The following is a 17,817-nucleotide window of genomic DNA, read 5'->3' as shown; positions in this document are numbered from 1 at the left end:
GTTTTAGGGAACCGTTCCACCATCGGGGTCCCTAATGTCCAACGCGTCCTTTTCGGTTGATAACTGTATAAATATGTATGAAGAAACAGCCAGCCAGCGAGCGACCGGTCGTGGTACATTCGGTTTGGCGCTTTCGGGGCACGTTAAGCGGAAAACACTGACCGGATTTCCGTTCTTTCTGCCTACGGCCAAAGGGAGTTGTTTGTTTCTCCCTTCCCCCTCTCTTCATTTCTTTCTTTCCAAATTCTTCCCTTCCAGTGTTGGGTGGGGTAAACATTGCGACAAAGTGATTTGTTTCCTTGATCTCCGGCCAAAAACCCATACCCTGTTTTGTTTCATTCTTCGTGGGCGATGGTGCACGAGGGTTTTTACACCGAAAGATGTATAGCCAGCCCGTGCAGGCAGTGGGTTTTCAACCTATGGTGGAGGAAATCATACGCAAGCACGCACACACGCACTACAATCAAGCAAAAGGAAGTGCTGGCTGAAAACTAGATTTGTTTCGTGGATGGAGGCGGAAGTATCGTTGCTAATAAAAATGTTGACTTATTGCGGTACTCCGTTTGCGAGCGAGCAAATCGTAAATGATAGCGATAGAATAACCAGGCTAGAGGCTTAGTGAGTTACGTTTCCAGTAAAGATAAAACTAAACGAAAACAGTTGCCTTGAGTTGCCAGTACTGCTTGCAGAGCTGCAGTAGTTAAAATTTTTAAGCTGAAGAAAATGAAGCTTTACACTAATTTCTTGTTTGTTTATTTCCTTTTTTTTTGAAAATGGAAGAAAAATTGGAACTGCCGCATCTCTCCTTGAAATAATCATCCTTTTATTACAATTTTAAACTGCTTCAACGTGTCATCAAGGTAAGACTATTAAAGGCCTCAAACGGTATGACAAGGTTATGGAATGAAATGAATAAAGCAGACGATAATGCATTTGAGGCACATGATAGCTTCAACTTTGAGGTTTTATTTTTCAATTAGAAATAAAAAAATTAAAATTAAAAATTTCGCTTGGTTTGGTTTTTGTCAAAGAAAGCGAACATTTTACTTTAGCTCAAATAATAAATTTGATACAGTGGTACTTAAAAATAAATAAATAAGTTAATAGATAAATAAACAAGTTTGATGGATTCATAAATATTAAAAACCATGCTTCTATCGCTCCTGAAACAATATATGGACAAGTTTTGTGTCATTGGCCTTCCGCAATTGTTTGGTTATGTTTTGCAATTAGTACAAACATTCCTCACCATATAGAACACACCCATATACCTCCTAATGAGTTTCATTCTTACCCATTAGATGCATTGTTCTGCTAATTCTGATCCTTTCAAAGACCACTTTCCATAACAGCAACAACAAAACAACGTCAAAAATGTAAGCAAATTTATACATTCTTGCCATTCTCGATCTAATCGCTGGGTCAGGAATGTAACCGCTCAAAAGTTCCCGCTGGACAACAATCGCAAGTTCGAGCAATTCACAAAATCGATGCAAAACGGTGACACCAAGCTTGCGAATGAAGTGGAGAAGCACGTTAATCGTTACTTTGCACTGAGGAGATTGAAAAATAAAATTTGAATAAACACACACAGCACACGACACTCCCCAAAACAAATCGGAAAGCTTTCACGAGCACCCCGAAAAAGAATGGCGCAGAGGATAGGTCCGCTTTCGGTAGCCAGCCGAACTCCAATCGAATGGTGTTTAGTTCTGCAAATGGGTGGCTAATGGGTTGAAAGCACCACCGATTGCACACTACGAACCGGGTAAGAGTAAGTACACAAAACGTCGAATTGATGATGGGACGCACCGAAGAATTCGATCGTCGGCAAGCACGGCAAGAAACTAATGCACACTGCAATTGAATATTCATAAGGTTTTGCTACCCGTGCAACCGAGAAGGCGAGAACAAGTGAGGGTTTTTTTTTTTTTTGGTGGGTTCCCGCCAGTGAGTCCAGGAAAACGCACCGGATCTTACCGGAGCGGGCCAAGAGTTCTGCTGTCACCAGAAATCAATTACTAAAGTTGTGCGTACGTTCGCAAATGGAATGTTGTTGTACGGGGGGACGGGTTCATACTGGCTGCCAAACAGACGTGCCCAAACTACTGCTCCAGGGAACTACTACTGCAGTTGGTAATGGGCGAAAAAGTTCGACCCGCGCGTAACGCTCCTTTAACGACTCCCGTGGGCAAAGTTCACGTAACGAGGTTGGAATAAATGACAGCATAATCAGTGCAATAAAATTAAATCGTTGAACTTTGCACCCGGCTAGACGTGTAGCCCACAGGCCAAAAACACCTCGCAAACACATCATCCTGTTTGCTCGTGAGTTTATATGTGTCTAATGGTTGGAATGACCTCCCGAAGCATCCAGCGTCGATGGAAATGGGATGAGGAAATAAGAGTGGACCATACGCGACACATACGGTTGCTGTTCGTACTGCAGCTTTCCAACAGCATTGAGAACATTTGTTTCCATGTGTCCAAAGGTCACGACTACGAAAATGGGCAGATAAGCATCACCTTCCATCTTCCCGGTAGCTCTAAGGACGAATGAAGACGGCTCGACTTCTTGCTACCATTAGACATGGAGTGATCACACAATGAATGCCTTCCCCTTTTGGACGACACTTGTCTTTCTGACACTAGGGGGTTTGCCAAGCAAACCACCAACATAGTGATGGACGAGTCGGGCGTGTCCGATTCTGAGTAGCATCAATTTGTGGACAGCCTCCGCAAAAGGGCACGATCTTTTGAATTTGGTCAAAAGTCACCGAACCGGTCCGTCCCCCGGGGCAACTCATTTCTTTGCTTTGGTCCACACTCATTCAAAGCACTTAAAGGTGCTGACGCTAGTGAGCGACTGAACGCCTTTCGCTTACCAAAAAGAAACGAAAGCTCAGGCAGAAGCTTGTGTGGCGAAACCATTCTTACAGACGACTAGCACCCGCAGCATTATGCTTTCACGATTACAATAAATTCCACCGGCGCACCAGCGCCGGAACGATTTTGGAGTGTAGCCAAAGGGCAACAACACACCCCGACGACGGACGGCACTCAACCTACGGGTGACGCTTTTCTTAAGGTTCCGCCGCACACAAGGACACATCCGAGCAGACAGACTCCTTAGACGACGACGACGAACATCATGCCGGGGGCATGAAAGTCGTGACAGCAGTTTGTTTTGTGTCGCTGTGAGTCTCTCGCGATGGATGGCTTTTCTTTTTATCGTTTTGTGTGTGTGTATGCACCATGAGGGCATGGCTGAAAGGATGGCGTTTGTTGACGTTTGCGTTTGCATAATGGCGGTAATGAGGTGTGGAAAGAATAATTGTTCGACTCGAACCAGTGGCAAACTAAGCTGGAATTTAATTTACAACTCGTTACTCGTTTCTCTGTGCGAAATGTAGTTTACAACCATACAATCTGTAGGACTGTTTGGTGAATCCATTCAACTTTGAATTATAAAATATTGTGACCGTAAGGATTAATTTAATTGCATGTTAGTTAGTTAATTGCTTTTTATCTGGGCAATATTGATAGTAAAAATTTTGGAGACTAACAACGCTACATTTAAGCTTAGCTTACTCATGAAGGATAGTTATGTTTTTCTATTTTTCATAAAGTTTTGTCAACAAACTCAGATTTGATAATTGCGTCATATTCCAAATAAATAAACAAGTTCGATTTATTCATAAATATTTAAAACCATGCTTCTGCCACTCCTGGATAATTATATTTACAACTTTTTCAAATAAATCAGCTGTCTGACTAATATCCAGGACCTGTTTGGAATCCATAATAAAGATAAAAGTAGATTATTTCACGAAAAAAAATCACGAAAGTACTTAGCGAATATCAACGAAGGTTATTTGAGCAGCCGCAAATGCAATGATAATGGATCTACAACATGTAATCGTAAAACGGACCAAAGGACATAAAATAAATGAATTTATGTTCCATTGAGTAGCAATAATTTAAGAGTATAATAAAATTCTTATACCTCAAGATGGTACGATGAAAAAGCCGCCGGCCTTCACACGGGACCACCAGGGTTCCAATCCCATCCGTACTGTTGCCTCGTACTAACGACAAACTATCCAATTATGTGGCATCAACAACTCTAGTAAACCATTCGATGGCCGGCGTGACTTTGTAGGTCGTTAAGTTAAGGACTTTTCAAACACAAAAATGTAGTAAATATTATATTTTTTCTTTAACAAAGAAAAACTTACTCAAACGTACATTTTAGTTAGTACCTTTAATCAAACAAAAATCAGCGAAATATGCTTTTAATAAAGCCGAGTATTGATGCATGCGAGAGATAAAATAAGTAAATTAAAAAAAAAGTATTAAATTGCACGTGACAGTAAGAATTCGTCACATGTATCACGACTGCAAGCATCTGTTTGGCACAATATTTGCATCCTAATGAAGCGCCCCAGAACACAGTTTATTTATAAACCCACCTACACATACAATGGACTGTTTATGAGGATGGTGACACGTGACCGTCCGTCTGATAGTGTCGTCATTATCGTCCTTTTCAGGGGACTACATTCAAAAGTGCAAATGGCAAGATAAACACGTGCCCACTCCCGAATCGTTCGGATTCGAGTCAATAGACAAACAGTGCGCAGATGAATAATCGAACCAAGTTCCTGGCGAAAAAAAAAAGCCCCCAGATCGATAATGTTCCAACGAGAAAAGTGGGAAAAGGCCGCTAGTCGCGAAGGAGCAACGGTTTATCGTACAAATTTCCCACTCAATGTCACAATTTATTCAACATTCGAAGCAAATGTTGAAACGAACGAAGGAAAGTTGTTCAAACACTAGCCAGGAGTAAGAGAAGAGAGCTACTTCGAACAAACTGTTTGCTTCGCCGACTTCACAACAACTTAGCAAAGTGAGAGGGCGAGTGAGGGAAGTAAACACAGTCCCCCTGGCCCGGAGGTCGAGTTCCAAGGAAGTTCGTTTTCTGCAAAATAGTCAATATTGAATATTCTCACTTATCAGCGAGACGAGCCGTACCAAGGCCAATGTTGGTGTCACGGGTTTACGATCCTGTTAGGGATGCTTCATCTTCACCCTCACGACTCGTGCTGCTAGTTAGTTGGGGCCCACCGGGGCTAAAGAACTTTCATCCCTGATAAATAAATGATCTCATCTCCTTAGCTGCACACACCGTGCGATATAGTGTGTAGCCAGGGGGATGTAAATATTACCGCTACGGAACATTTCCAGAGTTTTTCGGGATGTGTCTAGGTTTGTGAGGGAATGCTGTGTGCTCCTCCTATATAGTTTCAAGCAGTACTAACGCTGCAAGAATATTCTCGTATGCACACTAAAGGTATTTTTTCCTCTCCCCGAACTTCGTTGTGTCACACAAGCAGGCGAAAAAAGAAGTGCAGAAGAACGATGAATGCACAGGAAATTCAGGAGGCTGAGACTGAATAAAAGACAGGAAGTGGTTCGGGCCCTTTTTCCAGCCTCCGACGCGGCTACTACTACAACGCCGGCGTCTAAAGAGCGACCGTTTGCTCATGCTTTTTCTTTTGCTCCGTTCTCTATCAGTCCATTCACTTTCATCCCGGCAGGATGAAAAACCTTTGGGAGGAAAATTGGCCAGCATTTTCACGAGGCAGACCTGCAGACACTGTGCCGTGCACGTTGATACGGGTGCATCGGTGCCGTAACGGGAAGGATGGACCGGTTTCCTTCTTATCGTGAATGGCTTTTATTAGCTCAGGCGCGCTCGGTACGCCCTCGAGTGTGCCGGAGGAAAGAGCACACATTTTTCATCGGAACTTATTGACATTTTTAACTAAAAAAGCATTTTGAAGCGCTCGAACGTATTTCGTCACTCGGGGCTCTCTCGATGGGAAACGGAAACGGCAACAGAAGAGCACAAAAAAAAATCATCCTTTTTTTTAGGAAAAAAGCAAGTACACGCCAAAAAGGGAGAAGCGCAAGAACACGCAAATTTGGCCCATTGGGGGAATGTTAATAATGGCACCGGCAAATGTCTGGAGTAGCTTAAAATGTGTAAAACGACACCAGACAATGTGTCGGCAATTTATGGTTGGCGAGAAATAAGGGAAATTCCATACCTTGTTAAGCCGGGAGCCGACCCGGACCCAAGTTACCCGAGGGAATGTCGACGATGACGACAGTGACGACGACGAATATTTAAAAGGGGAACAGTTGCGATAAAGTAAAGTGTTTCCATTTTAAAGACACGTGAGCGTAAGAGGAATTTTGCTTGAGGGAGTACTACTATGATAAGAAAACTTCTTATTGATTGAGTTTATGTCCAACAAGAGGAATCTTACGTTTCAAATAATGCCTGAAGATGCATCCATTCCTTAAATAATTACTATCAACTTTTATCCTTTTAAATTGTGTGCTGGTTAAAGTAATTTACAATAATTTTCGTTAGATGGCACCCAAAGAGCAAATATTAAAGACAAAAAAAGTATATTTTAAAAATCTTTATAATTCAATCCATCTAATACCGCATTAACTAACAAAGTGTTCCAAGAAATATGCGTTTAAAAAACTCACATATTTCTTTTAATTTATGGCAAATGATTTTTCACTTATCACAACCATACACACACGCGTACCCACCCTGCTCATCTTACTCGTGGTGTCATAATGTTCGTTCCACCAAGGGCGTTTTACGAACATAACACACACCTTGATCTTCCTTATTTAAAACCTTTGCCTGGTAGTCGATTTGATAGGACGACGCCACGACGCCCTACCACTGTCTACTACCTCCCAATTTACTGCTCTTATGCTTACGGTAACGGTTATTGCTGTTCGAAAATGTCCGCCGGGAGAATGGTAAAAAAAAAATCAGCTCATCATCCGACAACCGCGCCGCGGTAAAGATAACGCACACCGAAAAACTGCTCCAAACAGCGTCCAGGACCATGAACCGTTGGCACACGGCGTTGGTGGTGGTTGTGTTTGCCAAAGAGCTAAGCTAACATCTTGCCACTTTCCGCAGGCTGGTGACAGTCCCGGCGGCTACGATAAACGCAGTCCTTCTTATGTTTTCGTCAACATGAGGAATCTTATAGATTCTTTGTCGAGCAAAACCACCGTCTTCTATTGGTGACCTCGAACGCATATTCAATGATGCAATTTAAAGCACCTTTTAACGTGCGTTTTGCTGTGGCGGTGATGGTTACACTTACTAGATCATTTTTTGTCTGACATCATGGTATGTAGAATGGCCATTTTTGTTTTCAATGGCCACGTTTCGGAAGCTGTTTTTTTTCCAAGATGGGGTGAATGTTTTTTTTTCTCTTTCTCCTTCTGTTGACGTTTCCGTACCCTGCAGACGACATCACGCAGGAGAGTAATGAAAATAAAAAGTTTGTTCCATCACGGCCGCATGATAAGGCACACATCCCCCCGAGAATGTGTGTGTGTGTGGAATAGAAGGTTCTCTTTGCTACTTCCGCTTTGATGACCCGTGTGTTTCCCGTCCCGAGGAAATTTTTTTTATGTGAAAAGGTGCGACCGTCAAATGACAAACAGCGCTGACAAAGTGGTCGGCAGGAACATACAGACGCGCATGGTGTTCGCCCATGATGGGTGGTAGATATTAAAAGTCCTACCGCTCTTGCTAAACGGCCTCGTCATCACCATCAAAGTCAGCATCCACATCCAAGTGAAAGTGAAAAAAGAAACATAATGTTCAACCGAAGCACTGGAAAAAGCTTCCGATAACGACCCATGGTCATGGTTTCTAAGTCATTCTGTGAGCAAATTTTTATACCCTTTCTTCATCTTGTTCGTTTTTTGCATTTTCTGCTGTGTTCATAGATTGTGCGAAAGCTTGGTGTTAATAGCATTAGTAATTGTAGCAACGGTAGTCGTAGTTGTTACTGCTGTAGTGGTAAAATTAGTAGCAGCCATTAGGCTTTAATTTGGAATTTAAATTACATCTATTCGGATGACTCAGTTAGGATCAGACACTTTAACACTTTATCCTCATTTACAAGATGTACCGTTGAAAAAATATTTAGCAGTCGATCGACCTTTATTATTCATTAATCTACTTTTCATAATAAAGAGTTTCTCTTAAAGTTTTGTTTAATTGAATTCCCTAATAACGCACAACCTGAGCTAGACAAGAGTTAAGAGATTAGTTATGCACTAGACGAAGGGAAGGAATAAAGGATTATTCTATTGACAATCAATTATTATATTCATTATATTGACAAAAATGGTTAAATAATTCTTTTTTTTATCATTCTCCTTTTCATCAATTCAATCCATGTTTCAGTTCTGTTTTCTGCACCAGGACGACTAAAAACACAGTGGATAATTATGGCCAATGTGTCCACAAAATCACTGCCATAATGGTGAAAAAATGGACTCCAAAATAAAAATGGCAGCGAGTTGACCAACGTTCAAGCCCTGACGTCGTCATTCTGGTCCGTTTCAGTTGTACCGTTGCAACACACACAAAAAAAACAAAAGCACGGGACCAAACAGCGACAACAACCACGGTGACCACGTCAACAGTGACTAATGGCGATCGGGCAGCAGCAGCGCAAGCAAAGCGCGTACGGGAGAGCGTAAAAGGTTAACCACAATGTCTACTCCGGTACGCCGGTGTTTCGACGAATGATCCCTGACAACAATAACGATGATGGGAGGTCATTACGGAAAATGAAAATGTAATATTAATGTACCGACGGCGACGACGGTGGTGACCACCGGAAATGATGCACAGGATTGAAGCGCCGATCTGGCCCCGAGGACGGAAAGAAAAAACACGCCCCAGCGAAAGGAAAACAAAAGTGCAAGCCCGGGCTATAGAGATTCGCTTTTCCTGCGCTTCCTACTGTGCCGGTGTGTGAGGTCCGAAAATAACACAAACAACAAAAAAAAAGGACAGGTGGCACACAAATGGAATTACAGGCGAAATAGGAGAGCGCACAGGGAGGGGGAAAACAAGTCAAACGGCAAATGATGGAGCATTAATTCCGGAAAAAGCATATTTCTTCCATTAGTACCGGTTCGGTTTGTTCGGAGTTTTGTCTGCTGAGCTAAAAAAAAAAAAGGAAAAGGAAAGCAAAACAGTGACCAGTGACGGTCGTTGTTTATCATTTTCTGGAGAATTATGCCATCCGTTTGGACCGATCGACTAAGGTGTTATTTTTGCATTAATGTTACACAAAAGCACGGCAGGATGGTGAAGGATACATTCCAGGCTCGCGATGGTTTCAGTGGGTATTAATGGAATAATTAAAACTTATTGCTTGAATTAAATGATAAAAACGGAATTTCGTATTCAAATGAAAAAGGCCTTGAGCTGCAAGGTATGAAAAGAATATTATTGCAGAGTCTAGAGCTTACTGTGTGAGCAGAGTTTTTCTTTTCTATAAATGAGTATTTCAGTATGTGGATGACATTCACTAACAGAAGATATGATTTTCCAGTTCAGTAAGGTAAGAGATACACTAAAATATAATCAAACTGGTCAGTTTGGCAAGACTGTCGAAGTATGCTACATTAAGTTACAGCTCCATTAAGGTTAAGTTAAAGACTAAACTTTGAGCAACCATTATAAAATTATTAAACAAACATCTTGTCTTAAAAAATCCTAAAAGAGTGTCACGAAATTAGAACCGTTTCAAAAATCTGTTTGCTTCATTTTTATTGAAATCTAGTTCCGACAAAAGAAAAATACACACACACAGCATGGTCTACCAGTAAAGGACTTAAGTCGTTACCAACCCGACCCATAACGATAAGGGCTCGCTTTTCCATTTTTTCGTTTTTTTGCCTCTTCATTCTTTGGGTGTTACCGTCAGGTCCAACTCATCACCACCATCATCAGCGCTCACCATTCCCATGAAAATGAAGCCCGATGGCGAGGGAACCACCACCACAACCCCCCCATCTCATACAGTAACAAAACAATGACTCTAAATGTTTTTAATGGCGGCTAGGATTTGAAATATTAGATTTTATTAACGGCTATCGTTCAACGGCACCGCAAAGCATCTCTCCGTTGAAAGGGACCGTTTCAGCGCGAACCTGAAGGACACCCCGACAAACCCAAGCAACAGGACCATTTTCTTCCACAACGTCATTAGAAAAATCAACATGCCATGCCAGTCAGTTCAAACAAGCAGTGAAGGGAGTGTCCCTTTTTGTGATTCCCACAGCTACCAACCGCCCATCTTTGTGGTGGTTTGCTTGGAGTTGCGTTGCGAGATTGAAGGCTCAAGTGGACGCTTGCCACTAGGATCCGCAGTATTGTGAAGGGTGGTTGGTGGTGGTTGGTGGGTGTTAATTTACGACGACGGATTTTTCTTTTTATTGTTTTTAATTATATTTAATGGCAAGTGGCCCGGACATCGTTCGCAACGGTTGGAGCGAAACGCCCAAAACACCCAAGCCCCAAGCTCCCCCCCCCCCCCCCCCCCCCTGCCAAGAGTAGAAAAATAACCACAGGCTGTCCGATGGGGGTTTTGGTGTACATGGGTGGATGGAGATTAATTTTCGCTTTTTACGACGAACACGGTGAACCATAAAGTTATGAGTTCCGCACCAACACCACTTAGTCAGCAGTCACACACAGTTGAATGACGCCAATTCTCTTGCGAGTCTCTATGCACGCCGTCAACCAAAAGACATTATGAGGTTGACTCGTATTCATACGAATTGAGAAGATTTATTGGAGAATGGGCTATGGATATGGGGATGGTTTTCTTAGCCTCGCAGGAACACATCCACCACACTCGAAGGTGCTTGAGAGATCGCGAAATTAACATGTCAAAAGTTCCGCGCAACCTGGTGAGGTTGGTTTGATGTAGCGAGGCTCGTTCGTCATCATGACGCAGCTTTGATTTGTGCATCGTTTTTGAATGCTTTTCTTAACCGAAACATCCACGGACATTAACATCTTACTCGCATCTTATTGATCTCCGGCGTGCGAATGCATACATCAATGCGAAACACGACGGAATGCGATTGTAAATACAATTCAAGAGTTCTTCCATTAAAATCGCACCTTTCTTCGAAATAATTTCAAGTGCTTCCAGAGAATGAAAAGAATAACCCTGGCCCTTTCCCATTAATCACCGCGCAGCATAAAAGCGCTACCGAATACGCCTAACGATGCATGAAATGCAAAACGCGGTGCCCGAAAAGGTTGAGCACTGTACAAGGGGCTTTTGGCAGAAATTATGAGCACTTGCGCCTCTCGAAGAAGGGGAGTAGAAATAGACAGAGATGAGTTGGTCGTAATTTTCCGTTTTCAAGAGACTTCAGGGCTTCAGGGTGCTCAATGTATTTCACCGTCTGCTGGCCGTCTACCCCCGTCATAATGAAGTCATTCCAGTCAGTCAAACACCAGTGGTGGGATGGCATCTTCACCTCAATGACACCCTTTAGCGGGAAATATTGATCGAAGCTCTCGATCGGTGCTCTCGAACGACCTTTCCACCTTCGGGGCAAGGTGAGCGTTCACTGCTAGTAGCATTAAAATAAAGTCAAAACCCAGATTGACCAGTAGAAAGTGCGGCGGATATGAGGAAATTCCCCAGTTTAGATTATGGAATCTGCCAGCTAACCCTTGCTCTGCTATCGATCGACTTACGCTGCGATGGACTAGGATTTTAGGCTACCGGTGCTGCAGTAGAAAGGTTCTGCCGATAAATGTCTACATTGATCGTTGATTTTTTGCCAATCTTTCTGGGTGGACGAAAAAGAGCATGCAAAAAAAAACTGGCATGGATTCCGTTCAAACAAATTACGACAACGCTCACCAAGTCTCGGTGCGCAGACTACGAAGGCACACACCATATTGATTTATGAAGTACGTCGTCAGTCAGCTGCACGTCGTTGAAAAGAAATTGACTGGTCCTGCCGGATTTTCTCTTCACCCCATTTTGCCTCCCAAACGCACGAAACGTTGGACACCAGGCAGTCTCTTGTGTGCTTTGCTTTGAGTCCTCAGTTTGTGGTACGGTGGTCCTCCCTGCGGCACCGTCGCATCGCAATCATCGTGAACGTCAATCTGTTGCTAGTTTTATGAACCACTTCAACTAACCATCCAGCCTGGGACGCTAGCACAGAGTGACACAGTGTAGGATGGTGTGGTTTATTTTTTCAAAGTTGATTTTTCTGCCAACTAAATACGTTCCCATCCGTTGGAATCCACTTGGACTTTAAATCACGTATTGAATCACGCTTCAAACCGTATGACTTGCTGTGGGTAACGTGATACAATCGATCCGAGGATGAAACTTTGTGCAAGAAAATCGATGAGAAATATGATTATTTTACCCTTTGCTTTGAAATGTACAAAAATATGTTCCGTTCAGCTCCATCATGCAAACATCAATTAGAAAGCCAACAAAATTAAGACATAAACGTCAAAATTGACAGCAAGCTATGAAAGCCAAAGCAAGACTGGAACACTTACCGGACTTGCCAATATGTACGCGCGTGTTTGTACAGCGTGAATTGACCTGAAATTGGTCACCCATACCAGCGCCGGTGGAGACCGTAACGACTGCTTGACTCGAGTATCGACGCTTACTGTTCCTTTCTGTATAAAGCACAGACTTCAATCGAATGTCCTTTTTGGTGAAGCTGAAGGATCGCTTTAGCTGAAGACCTCACCCACCAAGGACATATACACTCACGCACAGACCGACACACCGATGGTTGATTGGAAAAGCAAAGCGATAACCTGACGACTTGCAGGGGTAAGGCACAATCATAAATGGTTGATGAAAAGGAAAACAACATTGACGGATCACTGGTTACTTCTAGCCATTTTCCCTGAAGAGGAAAACGAAAAACAACAATAAACCCCCGTCTTGTAAAAACCCCAACCCCCCCCCCCACCCCTCCCCCCTCCCCTGGGTGGTCCCATCGCGCAAACCACCACTAACCGGATCGAATGGGGCGGTCATGAGCAAACATGACCCACAAGCGGTTGGCATGGGTCTCCCGATGGCAGGCACAATAAACAAAAACAAAAGCCGGACCATAAATCCTTCATATATCACGGCAAAATGGAAAATGCTCGTTCTCGTTGGCTTTTAGCAAAAGCAAAAGACTCAAATAGGCAACAGCAAAGGTGCCGTTCGTTTTATACGTACAAAGGGGGGGGTAGTAAAAATTGACGAACATTTATTGATTATGCATAGAGGAGCGCTCGTGGGGAAGGTTCCGAAAGGGAAGGAAACGTAGGTGACGTTTTATTATTCCTTGGGATTTTTTTTTTTTGCTTGCTGCTGTGCTTTGTCGTAAAATAAGACGTTTGTACCAAGTGCTGCACACGATTGAGGACACTGCGTAAAAAGGGCAAAACAAGCGACTTTTTTGCGATGCTGTTGCGTAATTTCAATTCAACTGTTTTGCGGTTAAAGACTTCAACCCTTGGGGTCGTGGATGCTAGAATGCTCGTTTTAGGGTGGCAGTAATGTGGGTTTACCCCAGTTTTTTTTTATTTCGCAATCAGCGTTGCCGATAAATGATGAAGGAAGGTTTAAAGTTGTTAAGTGAAATGCTTCATCGACCATGTAATAAGTGTTATGTTGAAGAAAATGATGGCGTTCGTTACGTTTCATTACACTAAAGTTTATGACACACCATTCCTAAGCTCCGAAAGGCGGAAAGGCGAAATAGCAACATTAGGTACTAAGTCTAAACTCAAAATTTTGAGCATTTATTGTTCGTTATTTTTCCTAATGCTGCAACTGAAAAATTTATCGTTATCATTTAAATCATAATTTAATAATTCTTTAAAAATTTATCATTTTAAATTTTCGATGGGTGGTGTAGGTGACACCGGCGCCGGTCTTAAAACTGTTAGACCGGAATTTAAATGCTTTCCAAACTGTCACTACACTGTTCAACTACATGGTATCGGCAAGTCTAGTAAGCCATTTCGATGGCCGCCGTGACCTTATTAGCGGTCGTTAAGCCATGAAGAAGAAGAAGAAGAAGCAGCATCTTAAATTAATGCTTATTTTCAACAACAAAAAAATTATAAAAAGTTGCAAATTGCACATTGGTCATGAAGCAAATGGGTTATATCTTCTAAATCTTCCGAACTAGAGAGATAGATACAATTGTTTTCTGTTCAACAATAATGAACCAAATGCAACAATACAGCCCTAAAATACATTCCACTTCGTAGACAACAAAGCTTAAAAAATAAGCGTCCAAAATAAGCATTACGGCCAGGCCGTTCTATCAGACAACAAAAACACGCCTAAAATAGTTCAAATATCATTACCCACAAAAGCATACCGAGCATAAATGCAACACGAAAACAACAGCTGCCAAATGAACACACCTTCGCTCGGAAGCTAAAAGGTAAACGGCAACGATTCATTCATTGCACCTGAACAGTGCAACAACCGACCCATCGTCGACAGACGTCAACGGTTCCGTGTTAATCCTGTTGTCATCTTCCGAGTCACGGTTCTATCGTCCCTTCGCTAGCTTCTTCAGAATTTTGGACCAACATAATCATTTCTCCTTCCTTTCCATCCTTGCTTTGTTCAGTGAGCAAAAGTGCAAGGGGAGCCACGCCAGAAAAAAAAAAACGACAGGAGCAAATTCGTGATCCATTTGCAGATTTTCTGCACCTGAAGCCATATATCCATGTTCGTCGTTCGTTCTTCACCTGCGAGTAAAGCGAGATGTGAAGCAAGGGCGCTGTGTGCCCTGCGTCATCCGCAGCCGTGGTGGTTTGAAAATGAAAAATAATTTTCCTCCATTGTGTGCCAGAAATGAACGTACACACGGCATGTGCTTGTGGAGCTCCAAGGGAAACGCAGCCTATGTTGCTCAGTCTTAGCGAAAAGGTATAAGAATGACTCCCTCTTGTGGAGAAGCAGTGAAATGGCATTGCAGTGCCGAGAATATAGAGTGGAATTTTCTACAGCATTGTTTTTCCATTTCCTTTTCACCCGTGTATGTGTGATCCAACCTTCCTTGGATGGGTGCCACGGGACCTGCGAGTGTCTGCCGGTGGCAGATCCCAAGAAAAGAAAATACAAATAGTGATTTTTCATTTTAAATGAGAGCAATTTGTTATCCCTGATGAGGATAATGTAGATTTGTTATCCTGCCTTCGCCCGTGAGCGTGTACGCGCACGTGTGGTTGTATGTGTGCCATGGTGTACATGCACACCACATATCACCAACGGCAGCACAACGGCCAACACAAAACAACACAACAGCCATTTGTTGCTGGCATATCCTTTCGGTTGGCCCATTATTGTTCCACTCCGCACCGGTTTTTGCGAGTGCTCCCGCTGAAAGACAGACGAATGGGGCGATGCTATTGCTTTTTTTTCCTCCGCCACGGTGGGCGTAATCTCACCGAAGGATGGAAAAGCAGCTCCACACGCGCCCCACAAAGATCGAAGGTGAAGAGTGTTTTGGAGGAGCCACACACACACACACACGTGGAGCAAGAGAGAAAAAGTGATCCCGTGAAGATTAAACAACGGAATGAACGGAAGCACAAACACACGAGCTCGAAAGGAAAGGTTAAGCATAAGGAATTTTCCTTCCCCACTACGTAGGAAAAAGCTTTCAAGGAAACGGCAATGTGATTGTGTGTGTGTATGTGTTTTTTTAGGGTTTTTTTCGTTGCGCTTCAGCAGCCTTTTCATAGCCTGGCAGCAGACTTAATGAAAGAAGCTTGTACGTTTCATGCAGTGGCCCAAACCGATAGGCTTTGGCTTCCTCACGGGGAAAATCTGGGGCGAGTGAATCGGTTGCTTACCTGGCATGCTGTGGTCCTACGTTGCCGATGTCGTGCGCCGAGCTGGCTGTTATTTGTGAGTCATTAATCGCGAACGATTCCATGCCTAATGGGTTTTTGCATTTCTCTGTAATTAAAGAAGCGAAGATGAAACGAGTGAGAAACATCAATTAGTATTGTGATGCGAGTGTGTTTCACGTTTGCTTGAGCAGTTTAAGAAATAAAGATTCATTAGTTATTAGGATACAAATAGCATTGTAATTATTATATGTATTGAGATGATGCCCTATTCTCGTCTTCACCCAAAAGCGCAGTTTTTGTTAGCCAATATGAATATGTTTAAAAAAAAGTTGCTTTTTTTTTCAACATACCGAAAAGTGACTTCATGATTATGTGTTTTCGAGATGTTGATTTTGACATCTCTGCTGTTAACTGTTGTTTATAAAATTTAGCAGTTTAGATAATCAAAAGCTTTAAATTCTACTCAGATATGACTTAAGTTTGATCTAACAATTTAGATGCTGCATCATCGGTCACAAAAATCATAATTGTCCCAATGGTACGCTGCTTATAAGCTCTTTATCTCAATTTTCTTAGCTTAACGATCTTCTAAGGTAACGCTGGCCATCAAATAGCTTACTAGACTTGCCGATACCACGTAGTTGGATCGTCTGTCCTCACTACGGAGGGGACTGTTCGGATGGTATTTGAACCCTGGCCCTACCGTTTAAAGATCGGCACCGCTGTTGCCAACACCACCGGGCCGACAGAAAGGATATTCTCCAAGAACAGGAAGGGGAAAAGTATCTTCTGGCATCTTGCTGCTCATTTGGTTCCATTTCTAATGAAATGTATTTGGGCGAAAAGGTTTTTTCCAAAATTTTGTGTGTGTCCGATTTTTTATTGTGTGTGTGTTACCGATTGTTTTTTTTTAAACACTCGGTAAATGCCACGGATAAAGCTGGTTGAGCAATTGCTTTCTTGAATTCTGAATTTCTGAATTGCTTCTTCCGCAGCGCAGCAGCCAACATTTCTTTTGGCGTGAGTCCTTTTGCTCGTTAACCGTGAGTCGGAAACATGGACTCAATCTCATTAAGAATATCGAGAAAACTTTCCTAAACTCATGCTTGATTGGTGAATTCCAAAGTCCACACACTACGAAACAGTCGACGTTGTTTAATAAGATCTTCCGTTCTTTCATTAACACTACTGCTATCATCGCTCACATAATATGAAAAAGTCATTTTATTTACAATTGATTATGACGGTCCAGTGTCGTTTTGTCTGAAAAAGTCGTTTTGATATCCTAAATATCAGCTACAACACAAAATATCTTCTGAACAAGAACAGTTGTTTACACTTTTGGTTTGGTTTTGTTGGTTTTATCACTTTGACCAACTGATTTAGAATATATAACGAAAAAATTTCTTAACGACACTTAACTGTAACAAGAACGGTTTCATAATGCAACTTTATTTTCCGTTTGTATTGACAAAGCTTGTGAGTCTTGAGACTTTTCCGTTTGTAAGATATAATCAGGCCTATTGAATCCTTAATTACTCTTGTAGTGATCACAATTACAACCTGTTGTTAGCATTAGCTCGGTTTGTTCTGAATTTTACTTCTTTAAAGATGTCAAAAAGTGAAAACAACAATCAAATAAGTTTAAAGTCCTCACGTGTAAACAACCTACACGTAAAGCGGGATAAGCTGCTTCACTCGAAAACAATTCCAAGGAACACTTGAGCTTATGTATAAATACAATGCCGGCTGTAATGCTGTACGCAATGGTAATTCGCCTTGGTAAGGCAACAAACAAGGCCCGTCATCGTACTACGATCGGCATACGATGAATAACTGATGCTCCTGTAATCAAGTTACTAAAGCTGTGCTTTAACGTATTCATTAAAATATTATTGCTTCCCAATGGCGAGCGTTCATCGCGCTGCACTTTTAGAGAACTGAGCGGAGATCTTCGTCCGAGTGCCGCTGCAATCTTCTCGAGCCGTTTCGCAACGATATGGACTTGGGAGGAAATTGATGAA

At 42.4% G+C, this 17,817-nt stretch overlaps 2 protein-coding genes across 3 annotated transcripts in view; both read right to left on the bottom strand.

Moving 5' to 3' along the window:
- LOC126565465 (translocon-associated protein subunit gamma) overlaps positions 1–17,817 on the bottom strand; it is a 485,163-nt gene that overhangs the window by 399,452 nt on the left and 67,894 nt on the right. The window lies entirely within an intron of this gene.
- LOC126564039 (discoidin domain-containing receptor tyrosine kinase B) overlaps positions 1–17,817 on the bottom strand; it is a 126,687-nt gene that overhangs the window by 83,036 nt on the left and 25,834 nt on the right. For both annotated transcript variants that reach the window (XM_050220944.1, XM_050220943.1), the window contains exon 2: positions 15,794–15,899. In XM_050220944.1, the coding sequence (XP_050076901.1) occupies positions 15,794–15,899 (106 nt within the window). The remainder of the gene's footprint in view (positions 1–15,793; positions 15,900–17,817) is intronic.

The sequence above is a fragment of the Anopheles maculipalpis genome, chromosome 3RL (assembly GCF_943734695.1).
Source record: "Anopheles maculipalpis chromosome 3RL, idAnoMacuDA_375_x, whole genome shotgun sequence".
NCBI classification, from domain to species: domain Eukaryota; kingdom Metazoa; phylum Arthropoda; class Insecta; order Diptera; family Culicidae; genus Anopheles; species Anopheles maculipalpis.
This window is presented reverse-complemented; position numbering and strand designations above follow the sequence as displayed.